This window comes from Diorhabda carinulata, chromosome 2, assembly GCF_026250575.1.
Source record: "Diorhabda carinulata isolate Delta chromosome 2, icDioCari1.1, whole genome shotgun sequence".
Lineage (NCBI taxonomy): Eukaryota > Metazoa > Arthropoda > Insecta > Coleoptera > Chrysomelidae > Diorhabda > Diorhabda carinulata.
This window is the reverse complement of record NC_079461.1, coordinates 35,314,119-35,332,051: the sequence shown is the minus strand read 5'-3', so window position 1 is coordinate 35,332,051 and position 17,933 is coordinate 35,314,119. Positions and strand designations below refer to the sequence as shown.

The 17,933-nt window shown below is 33.7% G+C and overlaps 1 protein-coding gene across 1 annotated transcript; it reads right to left on the bottom strand.

Annotated features, from left to right (window-relative positions):
• Positions 1-12,387: 12,387 nt before the first annotated feature.
• Positions 12,388-14,200, bottom strand: LOC130903861 (uncharacterized). Its single transcript, XM_057816211.1, has 2 exons — positions 13,957-14,200; positions 12,388-12,802 (listed from the first exon to the last, which is right to left on the bottom strand). The coding sequence occupies exons 1-2, from the start codon at positions 14,076-14,078 to the stop codon at positions 12,463-12,465; spliced, it is 462 nt and encodes a 153-aa protein (XP_057672194.1). The 5' UTR covers positions 14,079-14,200; the 3' UTR covers positions 12,388-12,462.
• Between the last annotated feature and the right edge of the window lie 3,733 nt (positions 14,201-17,933).

The window sequence follows — 17,933 nt, the reverse complement described above, 5'->3', positions numbered from 1 at the left end:
CTACATAAAAAAAAATAAATAATAAATAAAACAAATTTGTTAATTTAATAATCTACTGACGATATTAGTCGAAAAATAATTTTGAAAAATGGATCAACATCACAATACGCCCATTTTCTTATACGTGGACACGCTGTATAACAAAAATAGTTTGATAATATTGAGTTTTGTTGGGAGCTGACGTCGCGACGCCATAACGACGTCGTCGAGTTATGATATTAGGGAGGACTGGCTACCAATCATAAATCCGGCTTATGAAATATCAGAAATATTATAACCGGCAGGGGATTGGGTGGGGCGAGGTTGAAGCTACCAATGAAGGTGAAATATGAAATTATATAGAAGAGGGGATGGACGCTAGAAGATGCCTAGCGTCGGCGCGTGGTTTTTTTCAGAGGTGGAGATTTATTAAGGAAATCGAATATAATGTTGGTTATATCATGATTGAACGGAGGGAAATTTTTAATAGGGAGCAGCTTGATCAATAAAAATTTATTTCATGATATTTATTACATTTTAGAGTTCATATTAATCGTTTATTAGGTTTTTATCTATGTAACCAGGTCCGTTGTCTTTATACCTATCTATATAATCATTGATTCAGTTTTTAGATCATAATAAAGCAGAAAAATATATTTTTAATATCAATAAAACGGACTTTATTAGATTTTATGACATTAATGTTTAACTTTGGGGCCGCTGTGACTGGCGTATTTCGTTAATAATTCTTCAAATGTTGATTTCCAGGAGATCGATTTATCAACGTAAACTAGTGACTTTACATCATACCATCAATTTATTGGACCATTACGTCAAATTAATCTTTCATTAAAAGGTTGGTTCTGTTGAAGCTTCAGCAACGTTACTACCAGCTAATAGAGGTATTAAGGGGGCCGTCCCAGGTGATGGGTTCAAAAAAATCATGTCTAGAATACTGTAGTAAAATGATTTTCGAAAATTCGGAGTCGTTTTCAAGATACAGCAGGTAGAAGAAAGAGCTGTTCGTATCGATGAGCTGGTAGTTGGGGTACGACTTTATACCTGGCCCCCCTTTTATACATATATACATTTATACAAGTTTCTACAAGCTTAAACAGAAATTTCTAAATGTTATTTTAGTCTTGAAAGAGTCCAACAACTACAAATTATTTTTTTTCATAATGACTGGTTGTAGTAAAAAAAGAAAGTTTAGTGGAAACCGTTTTACCGCCCAAAATGAAACAGCTTCAACTTCAAAATAGCATGAAGCATCGCTTCGAATTTCGTGTACTGCATTTTGGAGTTTGTTTTTTTATTCGCTGCAACTTCTGAAATGGTAATATGTAAAACTTGTAAAAGTATCTATTTCGTAATCAATCTTCAGTGGCTTAAGTTTTAAAATTATTTTATCGTGTGAGTGTGAAAAACAGTTATTAACTCAGGCCCATTGATCGAAAATGCATTTGAAGTTAATCTCCGGTTTGTATTTGTGATGCGATTATTAGGAGCTGGACACGAAGGAATCAATCTTTTCTGCAACTTCATGGACATATATTCGGGTTTTTGGAAATTCAACTTATACTGAACTACTGGAAAACAATCAAATTTCCACATCTTCGCTGAGACGCAAGAAAAAACTATGAATGAAGAATCAGGAAAACCACAGGATGAATTGATTGTGTCATCTCTATTTGGAGTTTCTACATTGATTGATTTGAATGGACTAGAAACTTTAAACGCGTTTTTCTCAAAACTGTGTTATTCAAACTTTCCTACATCGTATCTCAAAAACGGCTTGACCAATTGACTTGAAATTTATGGGACACACTCAACACCTGTAAACGCATGGAATGAACTATTATCAATCGAAATATTCCAAAATTTCGATTTGTTTATACCAAAAAACCAAAAAAAAAAAACGCAAAATTCGCAACTTTTATTTCAAATATCTATCAAAAGTCCAATTTTTTGTATATTCATTTGGTAATAGTGCATTCCGTGCATTTAGGCTTACAGATTAGAACGCCTTGTTTTTTTTTGTTTCAGATAAGCTAATCAGCCGGAATCGTGGTGGAAGTGCGAGCGAGGGGGTGTTCAGAACGCTGTAACTCAAGTTCTACACAATAATTTTTGCTTAAAATTTATATTTATACTGTCGAAATATATGTTGATAAATGATAATAAACTTAAGGCTCTATCTATTTACTGGTAGTAGAAAATAAATCCTTAAAACAGGCCGTCACATGGGGTGACTTTCTGACCTTGTCCTGACGGTAATATCCTTTAACATCGTAATTGAAGACAGATGCACCATTCCTCCAGCCCATAAAACGCACCAAACAGTAATTTTCCGCGGATTACCGTCATTCCAAATGCTCAAAATCAATGTGTACATAAGTCCATTCACCGAAATCACCGTTTGGTTTTAATTAAATCCTGCAAGCTTTTAAGGCAAAATTTATAAAAAAAAAAACTGAAATTATTGAGTACTACCGCGATTTGATTGATTTGGATCTTGTATGATCCTTCTCTGTACAGTTTCTTCAGTACGTACTGAACAAAATTTTTGTTTTAATAGTTTTAATAATTTGCACGCGTTCCTCAGAACAAAAAGCAATTACCAGTTTATACAGCGTTGCCAGCTCAAAGTTGTAAACCTCTAAAAGAAACATTTTGTGCAATTTCACTAAATTTATATAAATTTTCTTCATATTCATTTCTTCTCATTAAAAACTGGCTGTGTCTCAAATATTATTTCCCTACATCCCTACAGTAATGTCTAGCTATAGCTACCTGACGTTTCGTCAATTCGGGCGGCTGGCATCTTCAGGAGTTGTCGACTGATTATCAGAATTCCTGTCTCAGAATCAGTCGGAGCAGCAAGCAACTTCTGAAGACGCCGATCATACGATTTGGAAAAACGTCATGTATTAACAGTTATTTTCGACAACTGCCCAATAGCTTTAAAAACTTTACCCTTTAAACTTAAAATTTACCCCAATTTCCCATGAATATCCCACACAGTTTTAGATTAGGGAGTAATATAATTAGTTTTTGAAATAATTATCCTAATTTAATCCATTTTGTAAATCACGTATATAGAAACCCATCTAATATTTCGTAATCAATAAAAAAAACTTATCCGCTTAGTTTTTTTTTCATCCTATACTATAAAGTGAGTAGAAGAAAATCTCCTACCATCGAAAATACACCCTCCAGTATATTTAAAATTAGAAAAGAGTAATAAAGTGAAGTAGAGTTGTTGAAAGCACTTAACGTCTCTCCTTCGTCCGCCTCCGTGTGTATATATGTATATACGTTGGATAGCACCTCTTTTGGACCCTCGGGGACTTGACAAAGACCAAGAAAAATGGAGCGCTTTAGATGCGATGTCCAGTCAAAGGAATAGTCCAAGATGGACTCGGAGATAAGATGTTGATATTGCATTTCTCATTCTTTATAATGCAACAGGAGATTCGTCTTTCAAATAGAATTTTTAGAACGTACAAAGAACTTTTACAAAAGGATTTCGATTTTTTTAAACGAATAGTTAGACGAAAAATTACGAAATTGGTATCTAAAAATGATTCACAATACAGTTGATTTCATCTACAATCTTATATATTAAAAAAATTGATGATTTCCATTCCGAGTCCGTTCAGGCGTTCTACTCAACCGATTTGCTTAATTTTTTTTTTCAATGTAAGGTATTGTTGCACAGATCAGCTATCAACCATCGGATTTCATCTAATTTTCACCATTCTCAAGTTATACTCAAATGCAATTTCCCCCTGTACATTACCTATGGGAGTTTTTCACATACACATGTTCTATCCTCAATATCTCAGGTTCTATTCAAGATAGAGACTTCGTTTTGGTTTAAGAACACTTGCTGAAACATCCTCTTTCTTTTGAGATTTTGAACACTTAAATCGGTTGAGTTGGAGAGGAGCTAGGGCGGACATTCAACGTGGAGTTATGGATTTTTGTAGGTTTTTGGCAATTTCTCTACATTCAAAGATCTATATCTCAAGTTCTAATATAGGTACAAAGTTCGTTTTGGTTTAAGAACACTTGCTGAAACATCTTCTTTCTTTTGAGTTTTTGAACACTTAAATCGGTTGAGTTGGAGAGGAGCTAGGGCGGACATTCAACGTGGAGTTATGGATTTTTGTAGGTTTTTGGCAATTTCTCTACATTCAAAGATCTATATCTCAAGTTCTAATATAGGTACAAAGTTCGTTTTGGTTTAAGAACACTTGCTGAAACATCCTCTTTCTTTTGAGTTTTTGAACACTTAAATCGGTTGAGTTGGAGAGGAGCTAGGGCGGACATTCAACGTGGAGTTATGGATTTTTGTAGGTTTTTGGCAATTTCTCTACATTCAAAGATCTATATCTCAAGTTCTAATATAGGTACAAAGTTCGTTTTGGTTTAAGAACACTTGCTGAAACATCCTCTTTCTTTTGAGATTTTGAACACTTAAATCGGTTGAGTTGGAGAGGAGCTAGGGCGGACATTCAACGTGGAGTTATGGATTTTTGTAGGTTTTTGGCAATTTCTCTACATTCAAAGATCTATATCTCAAGTTCTAATATAGGTACAAAGTTCGTTTTGGTTTAAGAACACTTGCTGAAACATCCTCTTTCTTTTGAGATTTTGAACACTCAAATCGGTTGAGTTGGAGAGGAGCTAGGGCGGACATTCAACGTGGAGTTATGGATTTTTGTAGGTTTTTGGCAATTTCTCTACATTCAAAGATCTATATCTCAAGTTCTAATATAGGTACAAAGTTCGTTTTGGTTTAAGAACACTTGCTGAAACATCCTCTTTCTTTTGAGTTTTTGAACACTTAAATCGGTTGAGTTGGAGAGGAGCTAGGGCGGACATTCAACGTGGAGTTATGGATTTTTGTAGGTTTTTGGCAATTTTTCTACATTCAAAGATCTATATTTCAAGTTCTAATATAGGTACAAAGTTCGTTTTGGTTTAAGAACACTTGCTGAAACATCCTCTTTCTTTTGAGATTTTGAACACTTAAATCGGTTGAGTTGGAGAGGAGTTAGGGCGGACATTCAACGTGGAGTTATGGATTTTTGTAGGTTTTTGGCAATTTTTCTACATTCGAAGATCTATATCTCAAGTTCTAATATAGGTACAAAGTTTGTTTTGATTTAAGAACACTTGCTGAAACATCCTCTTTCTTTTGAGATTTTGAACACTTAAATCGGTTGAGTTGGAGAGGAGCTAGGGCGGACATTCAACGTGGAGTTATGGATTTTTGTAGGTTTTTGGCAATTTTTCTACATTCAAAGATCTATATCTCAGGTTCTAATATAGCTACAGACTTCGTTCTTTTCTATTATAATGATTTCTGATACTTATTTAATGGATTCGATGCGAGCGAAGCCACGGGTAAAAGCTAGTATGTATTCAACTAAATAACAGTTTTATTTCAATAATAAACATTATGATGTTTCTGTAGGAGAAAGGTCCTTTCCAGGATTAAGTGGCCTATGCTTCTCTATTTCGAAGGTTAACTATCATCTTAACTATTTTGAATTTGGAAGCGGCGGCTCTAAATAGGTTAGATGGTGTAAAGTTATGTCATTTTCGTTGACTGTCCGGCTAAAATATTTTTCTTCTTCCAATACATCTTTTTCCAACAGATTTTTCTCTAAATTATGACCTGTAGGATCGCAACTTTACCAAGACATTGAAGTTTCTACTTCATGCAGGATCTCTACGACCTTCTTCATTCGTCTACATGATCTTTCCATGCTATTCTTGGCATCCTACTTTATTTCAACTTTCTACAACATACAAAAGTACTGGAAATACCTTCTTCGCTCCAAGCTCAGGTTACGAAGAAGCTTTCTGATCTGCTTTAACAAAACACGGGATTCCTTAATTCGAATACTTATTTCTGAACAGTAATGCTTTGAGGTATCCAGGAGCTCAAACCTCTTGATTCTTTCCAGACTTTTGCCTTCCACATGCAGTTGTTCATTGGAAGTTTCAGTTTTGGTAACAATCATATATTTGATCTTCTTAAATTTAAGTGTAAGACCATATTATATTTCTGCATTATTTTCGAAGGCTTTTGTAGAATTTCCTGCGAGTAGATGTTGAAAAGAAGAAACCATCATTGTCTAAGTTTTCTCTTGATTTCCACTGCCTTCGTCAGTTCGAACTTTTTGTAAATTGTACAAAGGTAGACTTTGAGGAAGACCTTCAGCATCTGGTTTATTGGTATAATAACAAGGTCGTCAAAACTAGAAGCTTGGTATTGAACAGATTGGAAAATATAATGTCAAGGCGGATACAGTAGATGATGGAAACGTTTTCAATACAAGCCAAGCGATTTCCAAAAGTTTTAAATTCAAATTTAAATCCACATAAAGAGTTAGATCTATATTTCGAAACACCCAGGAGATTACACAATTGTTCATCAAGGTGACTCTACTTGAAATAAGACTGATTAATCATAGTTTTTAAAAACAGTTTATATTAAAGATATTGTTTATTGAGATGATTGTTGGAGAACTGTATTTTGGAAATAATTATACAGTTAAATCGAGTATTACAACTTTTTTAATTGGTAATTTAAACACGAGATTCGTATCCAATTCCTAAAGAAAAACAAACAACGGGAAGAGTGTACACAATTCAGGTCCATTCTTTCACTTAAAGAAATGACAAAGACAAGATTAATAATCCTCCTCTGTCTTCGTCATCTTCGTCAGCATCGCCAGGAAGGGACTGAATGGAGAAGGTAGCGGGTATAGGGTTCAGAATTTCATTTCGCGAAAAAAGAAGAAAAAAATACATAGTGGACTATATAAACATGTCAAATTATTTTTTTTTGATATTGATTATATATTATCGAATTAATTGATAACTTATTTGGGTAAGTTTACAAAAAGACTCGAATAGGTGTAAATAATTATCGTTTCCTTATTATATATCAATATTACGAGGTCTGACTATTAACTGGTTACGAAAAAGGGTTTGATTATAAAAATTATTCTACATTCGAATGTTTTTCTTCAATATATTGCTTTCCCCGTACCACACACCTTTCTATACGTTTGTTCCATTGATCGAAGCATTGCTGGAAGTCTTCTTTGGTGAGAGCGTTTAGCAGTTTCGTCGTTTTTTGTTTTATCGCTTCGATCGATTCAAATCGGATCATTTTCAAAGCAGATTTTTTTCTAACCTTTCAAGGTGTTTAGGGAAGTGTATAGACGAGATATCTACATACCCAACGCACCCGTCTAGGACGCCCTATAGGCGCGGCGTCTCGTTATTTAATAACCAGACCTCGTATATCATTTAACGAGCGAGAAATACTCATAACTAGCGAATAAGTTTTTAATATCAGGGGACAAACAACATATTATTAATCTTAATTATTATTTTTGACAAAGATACAGAATAGTATCATGGAGAACATTCAAATGCAAATTACTTTTTCACCGTTTGGAATTTTAAAGAAATTGTCTTGGTTTTGTACAAATAATGTTGAATAACAGAATACTGGTTAATAATTGGATTGAAGAAAGGCAAAGGTGAAGAGGAAGACCACAAAGGAGCTAAAGATAGGGCATAGATAAGAATGTTGTAAACCGAGATATAAAAAAATCTTGAACATATTCGCGTGGACAAAAATACAAAATCTTCTGTGCAGTGAAAAAAATCTAATAGCTTTAGAATACAGTACGATACTTGAAAAACATTGAAATTGTCTATAATTTATAGTAGAATAATGTAAGGTTAAGTGTTTATAACCTCAAATGTTGATCATACGAAAAAAAATTGTTTACTCGAATATTTTACGACTTTTACTCTTTTTGTGACGCCCTATATAATAAAGTTTTTCAATTTCTTATTTCTTAGACGTTTCGATATGTTTATGTTTCTAAATCGTCTTAATTTTAAGTCTGATTTAAAATTAGTTTTTTTCTTCTTTTGAAGGACAGTTGAAAATTTATCAAAATACGACTTGACATTGACAATTTGCGTTTTTTTATTAATCATTAGATCACCTACATCATGATTATCAAAATAGAAATCTGTTTTAACATATACATATTGTAGTGTAGGCATTTTTATATTTTAATTCGAATTTCGCGCTCTGGAACGGGAATTTTGAGAGGTTAGGTTGGTAACACTGATCGAGACTGGCGTCAGATAGATGTAAACACAATAAAAATAAAGATCATTTTAAAAAAAGTTGTTTTTGAATTTATTCTGGCCATGCAAGAAAGAAGTTTACACAGTAATAATGTTCGATTAAATTATAAAGATTTAAAAATTTTTGGAACGGAATCTAATACACGAAAAAGAGAATTTTTAGATCCACATTCAAAATAAAGAAAAAGCTGTGAATGTTAAATAATTTGAGTAAAATTCGTAGCTCTATGTTGTAAAATTTTAATATACCTACCAATAATTTGAACGGTGGCTGCTACATATTCTTGAAATGTAAAATTTCTGTAAAATTTTTTCGATTTATTTTTATTTTGATCGCAACAGGTCGAAACGTCAAATTTTTACCTGTAATTGAAATACTAATTTTAAATTAGAATAGATCTAGAAGAATCAAGAAGATTTAGAAACATAATAATGAAGTTTTGTCACCGTGTAACGTAGAAAAGCTGAACCTTTGCCCCTTTCCCTTTTTCCTTCTCGCATTTACGTCCTTTTCGGACACCACCGTCTACCGTCCATCCGAACCCCTGGGAAAGCGATGCGTGTGTGCACTGCCAAGTGTTTGCTCAAAGATGTTATTGATTTTCAAGTTGTGCGGCGGCCGAGCGCACGGTACGGTACGTCGCCGGCGGCGGTGCGACAGTGGTGGTGGCCCGTTTCTGTTTCCTCAGCGGCGGGGTATCACGACTTCATATTAAAGAAATATCAAACAAATCTAGCGAGTTTGAATTCATTTTATTTTAAAAAAATGGTGGAGGATTTGCGTACACCATTTTTCAAAATTAATAAAAGAATAATAAAGAAGAAGTTTCTATAAGTGGAAGTTGTTCCGACTAAGGAAGCTTCCAGCTCGGTTCAATGTACTCTCAAGCATGCGCAGTTTAGATAAAATGTCTCGTATTCAGTTTGTAATGACCCAATGCATTGTCCAAGACGAAGTAGTTATTTTAGCTCAACTTATAAAGAAGGATTCACAACAAAAACTGAAGAAAAGACCGTGGATAGCTCTTGCACAAGTTGCTAGTAGCTTTGGTCTTGAAGATGTCAGAGGAACTGGTTCAAGCGGGAGTTGCAGTTGTAGTTAAAGTGAGTTAATTAGACGACAAAAGGCGAAACGGAAAGTGCATAATAGAAACGTCAAGGTACAATATTGAGTAGATTATTGTTTTATATCCATCAAACGTATTAATTTCAATTATATTAGATATTGTATTGATCAGAAAAATAGATTGATTATTCTGTTATGGTGTGTACCAATTGTTAATGACGTCTAATCTGCTTAATAATGAGCATGTTTATGATAATTTTTCAGTATTTTTGGAAATGTATCTCTATTTCTGTTTCTCCGGCAATGAGCTGTCCATTGCTCTCTCCTCACACACACACACACACACACACATAACACACATACAACCCATCAGTGCGCTAAATTGAAATCTTTCAGAATTGCCGCTACTAGGAACAGCATAGGAGTCCTTCCACCTCCTTTCTCCTCTCCTTTCCCGATCTTGTTTCCTCTCTCGCCCGCCACGAGTGGATATCGTTCCTCTTCTATAATGAGGTCCAGTATATGTCCGGCAGGGAGCGTGCGCGTATCTCTTCGCGACTTCAGACTTAGCAAAAATTCGATATTAATATCGGAGGCATCCAGCGTCGGCATCGGGGCGGAGAGAAAGGAAGTCTGCAATGCGCCACGTCTACCAATAGCATCAAGCCAGGCTATGAATATGATGGATTTATGGAAGTAATATTCAGAAGGTCGGCCATTGGTTCGTCAGGTTTCCCGCTTTTCGCGATTTTCGAGGGAAAAGGGGGTTGGGAAAGCTTTCGTTGCATCACGCGTTTTTTTTTCTTTCTTTTCATATCAACTTCTCGTTCTGTTCGAGGAAATTATCGCCGAGAGAATATAGCGGTATAATAAATCTCATAACTATTTTAATTTCAAGGGAAAGTCTTAATGGAAATAAATATTAAGTTATTTTCATCTATTTTACTAAGAAAAACATTTCATTCATTGAATGTCGTTTCTAACATACTTTATTCACTTCTTCATAACTCTTTCATTTTCATTAATGATTTTTAAGCCTTTGAAAGTTTTCTTTTAGCTTCTTTCCATTGATCTAGCTTTGATTTTATGATTTTTCCGCGTATTTCAATCATCATCTACTTTGCTCTAGCTTATATTTTTTAACCTTCCTCCGTGTTGAATCTACCAAATATTTTTCCTTCTCAATGTTATTTCTTAGTTGATTTTTTTGAAATTTTGCCTACGATGAATTATTGAAGAAACAACAAGGCATAGGGAAGAAAATAATGTGAAACCACTTCGTAAAATACTGGATGATTGAAATAGTTATTTGTATGCCAAGGACTGAAAGTGCAACAAAGTTGTATTTCAGCCGCGGCGTACACAACATTTTTTAGACGACGCAAAACTTTTTCAATTACACTGAGGAAAGTAAATAAATAATTGAGAATTATAAACATTCTGTTTATTGAACAATATAATGTACTTAATGATATTTGCAATGTTTTCTTTATCATCATCATTCATTAATTTAGATAAAACTTCGGATAAAACAAATTAAAAAGGTTATGTAAAATCATCGAAGTGAAACTGTCAACTGTCAACATTGAAGTGGCTAGAGTCACTCCAGAGCGTCCCGAAAGTGTTTTGCAGTACGGAACTGTCATTTTCACTACATGGAACATTCAAAACGCAGCAAAAATAAGTATTAAGTTGCGTTAGTATTGACGTGTTATACGCTTCTATAAACTTTGATTTCTGTCAAGCTTTGAGATATGGCAACACTGAAATGAATATGTCATTCTCGCCATAAAGTTTGACATTTCTAATGGTGAACGTACTCAGTAGAAAGATTCATCTTGGCGAACGTTTTCATGCAATTCGGTTCAACTTTCGGGGATTAAGCACCATCTCGATCGATTCGCTGATTTTCCGAATTCAATCGTGATCGCACTTCGCTATAAGATGAAGGTCGTCCAAAATCGGCTGTTGTACTAGAAAACATCGATGGTGTGCGTAAACTCATATCGTTGGATACACATAATTTGCCAATAGATCAAAAAAAAGCACGAAACTAAAAAAATCGACTGTATGAGTCATGCTTGGCTACTATACCAAGTAAAAGCGACTTGCTTAGTATTATCGCCGGATAATTCTTAGAAATAAGTGCTTGGCGTACTAAAGTCCATTTACTAAGGTTTTGAAAGTTCCTGATTCTGGGTTTGGGTCTACCATAATGATCATAAATAAAAAGAAGAGGTTAAGAAGTTGTGCAAACCCGATGCTTCATTTTTTTTGTGGAGAACCTTCACGTTCATAAAACATTAAATGCAAAGTGTACTTGTATTTTTTGGATAAAATGGATGTGAAAATTTGTAGCTATAACCTAGATTGTACAAAAAAATCATATTTTATTTAGAGAGCACACAGCTATTAGATTACTATTTCCAATTTCCACCAAATTCTGGTTTTTCTGACATCTCCAAAATAGTTATTTGTATGCCAAAGACTGAAAGTCATTCATTGTTATTCATTAATTCCAGAAAGAAAATTAAAAATTTAAGGTTATGCAAAATCATCGAAGTGAAACTGTCAACTGTCAACATTGAAGTGACTAGAGTACTCCAGAACGTCCCGAGAGTGTTTTGCAGTACGGAACTGTCACTTTTACTACATGGAACACTTAAAACGTAACTTTCGGTATGTAAATGAATACAAAACGAACAACTATCAGATGGCGTCGTCTAAAAAGGAAATTCACTACTAATCATCAAATGTCCAAGCTACATACACCCCGATTGCCACGATTGCTAAATGAATCTGTGATATATTTTGTTGTAATCATTATCAAAATTGAGAAATGTCAAAAAGCTATAGAATATTTAATTGAAAATATGTTGACCTCGACGTCCTTGACTAACTAATTATAAATATCAGTATTTTAAATGTTTTCTTCCACTTTTGATTATCAAGTTTAGAGTTTGACTTAATTATATTCTATGCAGATATTATTAATACACAAATTCACAATCTCAAACCTTTCTATGCGAATTTATGTTTTAATTCAAATAGAGTTAATTGGTTTTGCTGAACGAATGGACTATAAGTAATTCCGTGATTAGTTTCAAGTGCGTTCATTTTGAACTTGATTGAATACAAAGTTTGTAAACAAAAGTTTTTATTCCACCATTATATACAAAATGATATCTTAGAATTAATATAATTAAAATAATTGACTCGACTTATAAATTATCGTGATCATCGGTAATTCTGATGGAGTTTCTACCACATGATAATTCTTGAAGTCCTTTATACATTTCAAATAGGGCGGGTTGTCTTTTCATCCATATAACTTCGTCTATGTCAAATTTACAAATATGAGCTTCATCGTATGTTTCTAAGTCAGTTTCCGATTTAGTGACTCCCGATCTGGTATTTTCTATTAGTTCCTCCAATTTTGAGCGGTTCTCTACGACGTATCGAGTGAAAAACTCTTTGATTTCGTACGTGGGGCGTGTTTTTAGTATTGCTCGTAGCAAAGTGCTGGTGATACATTTTATTTCCGGATGTGCCTTCAAATACCTAAATTAGAGAAGACGAAGTTCAAACGTGTCCACATTTATTTAGCAATTTTTTATATAAAAATATATTGATCTTGAACTTCAGTAGTTTGTAGTGGTTTGGAAGCTGATTCCAAGGGCTTCCACTTCACCAAATTACCGATATATTTGCCATTATGATGTAGGTGAAACATAGTCAGGTCAGCGACATTTTTTCTATTCTCTATGCTGTCCAAGTTCTGGTCTGGCCTATAAGTCGATTAGCGTCTTCGGGGTATGCTTGGAACTGACCCAATTCAATCCAATTATTCACGATTTGTATTGTGAAAAAGTCTTTGAATTTTCGATTGGAAAAAGATCAAAACGTGTTTCGTATACTTCCGTGATGCTAGGGATGAATCACCTCAACAACTTTTGTTGTACTGACTTTGGAAATTATCCTTCGTCAACCTCTAGGAGCTCACCAGGCAGCTGAGATTCTGCCAGTACCAACACTAGGAGGCGATATATCTCTGTTAGAAGTTAAAAATGTAGATGTCCCCGTATTTATTCAGGAAAGCAATAAAGCCTGCGACTTGTTTTAATATTGTCAAGTTGCCTGTGAATTCTAAAAAAAATTCTAGGCGAAGATAGTCAAATGGATACAACTTTAGCGATTTGTAGGGGCTCAAAATGTTACAGATGAATAGTAAATTTGGGATCTAATTTTCAGGGAGATTCTTTAGGCAGCAAGGAATTGAAAAACGAAAATTTGAACAGACAAAAATCGGAATTTGGCTATGAATTTATACATCAAATTTGACAATTTGGAATTCAGTACTTCTGTTTATTGAATTATGATTCTAAATTTAATATTTTAATTTAATAATAAATTTCATATTTTAGGCTCCCCGTTGTGACGATTCTTATGCTGGACACCCTGTATATATATATAGTGTACCGAATTTTCCCATTCATTCTTTTGATTTTCAAAATCTTTATTAGCTGGTTTCATGAAATTGCAAGTACCAGCTGTAGCCCAACACTCAGCGTCCAATCAAACTATTCCTGTGACTGATTTAGGATTATAGTTGTGAACATATCATTGAGTTAAAACAAAAAGATGGTGATTAACAAACTGTTTTTTTTATACTGTGCGTTAAAGTATGAAAACATTTATAAGTAGAATCTCTTTACCTGTGATTTTTTCTAATTTGTTCCAATTTGAATCGATTAAGTTGTTCCTGCTGTTTATGAGTAATTTCTTTAAGATTGTAGGGTTTCATACCTATAGGAACGTCAGAAGGATGAAAATCCATAACGAATTCCAATCACAATATAAAAAGAAAATATAAAATTGCGCAAACACAAAAAAGTGTCTACAAGTTGTGACAGTAATAAAATATTTGACATCTTATGTCACTTGATGTCATATATTTCATTTCGTTGATGTTATTTTTCGAATAATTAAATATTATTGACTGATCAATTCAACGTAACAAAATTGTGATTTTTAACGCATTTTTTTATACAAAAATTGCTGTAGGTGGGCCGAAACCAAAGAAATTTTGAGAATTATTAGAAAAAAAATTAGTTCTTGACATTGACAAATATGTCAAATAATATTTTTATAAAGATAACGTCATTGATTGACGTTTCGACTAATTTTAAGTCTATCAAAATATTTTGATAAGTAAAGCTGCACATTTTTTATTTTTGTTCCCTGATAGTTGATTAAATTGTAACGATATTTGTTTATTTAAAAACTTTACTTGAATATGAGCTTAGTCACAGCTAATGAAATAACTTGACATCCCGTTTATCGTTGCCGTTTTCAGGTGACGTTTGTCGTTTGACGTTCGTAGCAAATCTCACACCCTATTCATAAACTTGACAGCTGCCGTTAACCTAAAAATTTTGTTATTCTTTTCGACGTATGTACTTTTGTCTTCGTGTTATTTTAGTGGTTTTGTTTCTAATCCGGTATTTAAGGACGCTATCATGAAAAAACAAGCATAAACAAAACCAACAAAAAGAGGAATAATCATAACATCACGCTCTAACGTCATACGTCAAAATCACAAGACAAACGCAATAATACCAATGTGATTGGTTCTATTCTATTGCTACGGAAGTTGCTACGAACGGCCGATAGGAATAGGAATAGAATTACGAATGGTTTTATGTATTTTAATGTTTTTAATTTTGTAACAGCAAAAGTCAACGGCAACGGCAAACGGAGCCAAGTTTATGAATCGGCCTTAATCATTGAATAAGCAATTTATGAACAAATTTCTGGAGGCGAGACTTGCCACAAGAAAAAAAAAACGATTTAAAAATGTTTTTTGAACAATTTTCGCAAACATTAGTTGTAAAGACCGTTTACTTAATGTGTAATTCACATAATCAAGTTATAATATTCAGAATTAGTGTGTGAATTTTGTTGTGAGAGTGGTAATAAAAAATAGTGTTTAGTGTTAAATGTGTAGATATAATTTGATGAAGTCTTAAAGTTTACTAATGTGTATAATCACGTACTTAATCAACAAACGTATTTCCATTAGTTTTTATGTATCGTGAAGGCCCGTGGCCGCGCAAAAGTTGCCCATAAAATACAAAAACAAGACAACCACGATCAGATAAAGATAGAAAAGCGAAGAATTAGGCCAGGAAATCGGGAACCCGAAAAATTTAAATTGGTATATTTAATATCATAAGCGATATCCCAAATAGAAACAATTTACTGAAAATTTTCGAACTGGATGTTGTTTTAGATGTATAATGAAAATAACAAATAATGATAATCAAATTACCTTGAGTATTATTTAGCAAAATCATAGGAGAAGCGTGAAATGCTTTGCGAAAAATTAACAATGATGTACAAGGTATGATTAAAAAATTAAGAAAACGAATTCGTTTAATTGCATCTATTTGATTGGGTTTTGCTTCAATTTGAAAAAATCCACAAGATATGAATCTTCTTATACGATACGAGGATGATTCCAGAGAGAAAATATTTTTATTTCTCAAAGTAATCTCCTTTTAGCTCTATAAAACTTTTCTCAGTGATGTTCAATAAGTGAGATCAGAATTGCCTACATCACTTCTTCATTGTTGGAAAATCTTGGAAAATAATCTGCGGGGGCTGAATCTGGTGAATAAGATGCATGAGGTACCAATTCAAACTTTAAGTAAATAATTTTGGTCAATGCAATTAGGGATGTGTGAGCTGGTGCATTGTCTTCATGAAACAACTTTTTCTTCTTAACCAAATGCGGGCACGTTGATACTTTTTTCTTTGTCAATGTCAATAGTTCCAAAAGAACTTGACTTTATCTGCAGATGGAACGGTCTTTGCCTTCTTTGGAGCCGGTTTTCCCTTTTCAATCCACTGTTTTTATTGTTCTTTTGATTTGGGTGTGAATTAATGGACCCACGTTCCATCCGTGGTAATGAAACGGCGCAAACATTTGGCTCTATTTCATTGTCAAACACTCCATGGAAACATCTTCACGGCGCCGTTTTTGTTCCATGGTGAAATGCATGCTAGTACGCGCATTTTCAATCGACGATCATTCAGTACCGCTTTATGGATTTTCTTCAACGTCACCTCCATATTTTATTGTTGATATCGAAGGAACAGTCTCACCCAGAGTAGAATCTAGTTCAGGTTTTATATTGGTTAAGCTAACGCCCTTTGAAATCAAAATATGCCAAATAAAAACTAAATAACGTGGTGTGTTCAAACTTGAAACATCTACGGTATAAATTGTTTACTTTCTGATACATTTAGGTGAGGACAGTCACTTTCAGGACCATTCTTGAATGAATCTAAACTAGCGTTGCTCGTAAATAAGTTTCCTACGTCAACTTATGGAACATTTGTGGTGGCTCCTGTAGAATCTTTTGAGATGTACCAAAAGTTTATTTCTACTCATGTATTCGTCAACTATTAATAATATTTTGATTCAATAATCTTAGAAGATTGATTAATTTGATGCTACGTTTAAAATTTAGTATTGGAAGTAGATAAAATATCTGGCTGATATTATTTTTTTAACATTGTTCACTGATCTACAAAAGTAGCTCATAAAACAGAAAAACAAGAGAGAAACGCTCGCGAGAGAAACAGCACGATGGAAGAAGAGAGCGAGAAGAAAATCCATTTTCCCATTTTATCTCCTGATGAACAATAGTCCAGGATCCGTTATAGTTGCTTTGTTGGCACTACGGCGGTAGACCTGGGTATTGATCAGAGAGTTTCCCCCTTGCAGCCTCCCCCCGCCGCCGCCTCCAGGGGGCGGCTGCTGACCGTCGGTCAGTCCCGACTATATCCACCCACCGTACCACACTATGACAAATGCTCACCCTTCAATCGATATATAACTACTATTGACATCTGTATCTACTCTGGAAATATAATGGGAATAATTATATTATGAAACTAGTTTTACTAAATTATATGGCTGCGTTTGTTTACTTTGCGAAAACGAGACGAACGTACACAGATGTGAAGAAAAATCCGGAACATTCCAAAAAGTAAAACGCACAAAGATCAAATCGTCAAATTAATTAAGTTCATTCGCTTGAAAAATTGTAAAATTGTAAATTGTGTTTTTTGTAATAATAAACATTTTTCAAAAATATAATTTCAAAAGTAAAATCTTTTTTTTTTTGTTTATCCTTGCACAAATTCGTATATAATATACGAGGGCGGTGCAAAGTGTCAGCTTACTGTGAAGATTTTTCGATAATTATTTAGTTTAGGTTGCATACAACAGATTTCCTTGAAATTTTAGTATGTTATACAGTTTTTTATGTGGAAAAAAAAGATATATAAAAGTTGTGCGCGGAAAACATTCCTTTTCATAGTTTTTATGGTTTGAACATTGGAACAATGGAAAATAATTGATATTTTGCAAATACTTGATGTTGAAGAGGATTAGGGACCAAGGGGGGGTCTGTTGAACATCTAGACTATTTTTTAACAATCCCTCCAACATTAATTATAATTATTTACGACTAATCTAATGACATAAATCAATTTCTCTCAATAATCATTTATTTACAAGTACAAATAATCATCAATTTCTATTAGATATATTCGTGACATTCCTCCAATAAATACTTCAATTCTATTTTAATATGAATAATGTCCAAAATACTGACGATAA

Bases quoted from the DNA above. Each gene is read 5' to 3' on its own strand.
- LOC130903861 (XM_057816211.1), bottom strand. From the start codon at position 14,078: ATGGATTTTCATCCTTCTGACGTTCCTATAGGTATGAAACCCTACAAT. The intron at 12,803-13,956 runs GTAAAGAGATTC...TCTCTAATTTAG, and splicing joins CAAATTAGAAAAAATCACAG to GTATTTGAAGGCACATCCGG.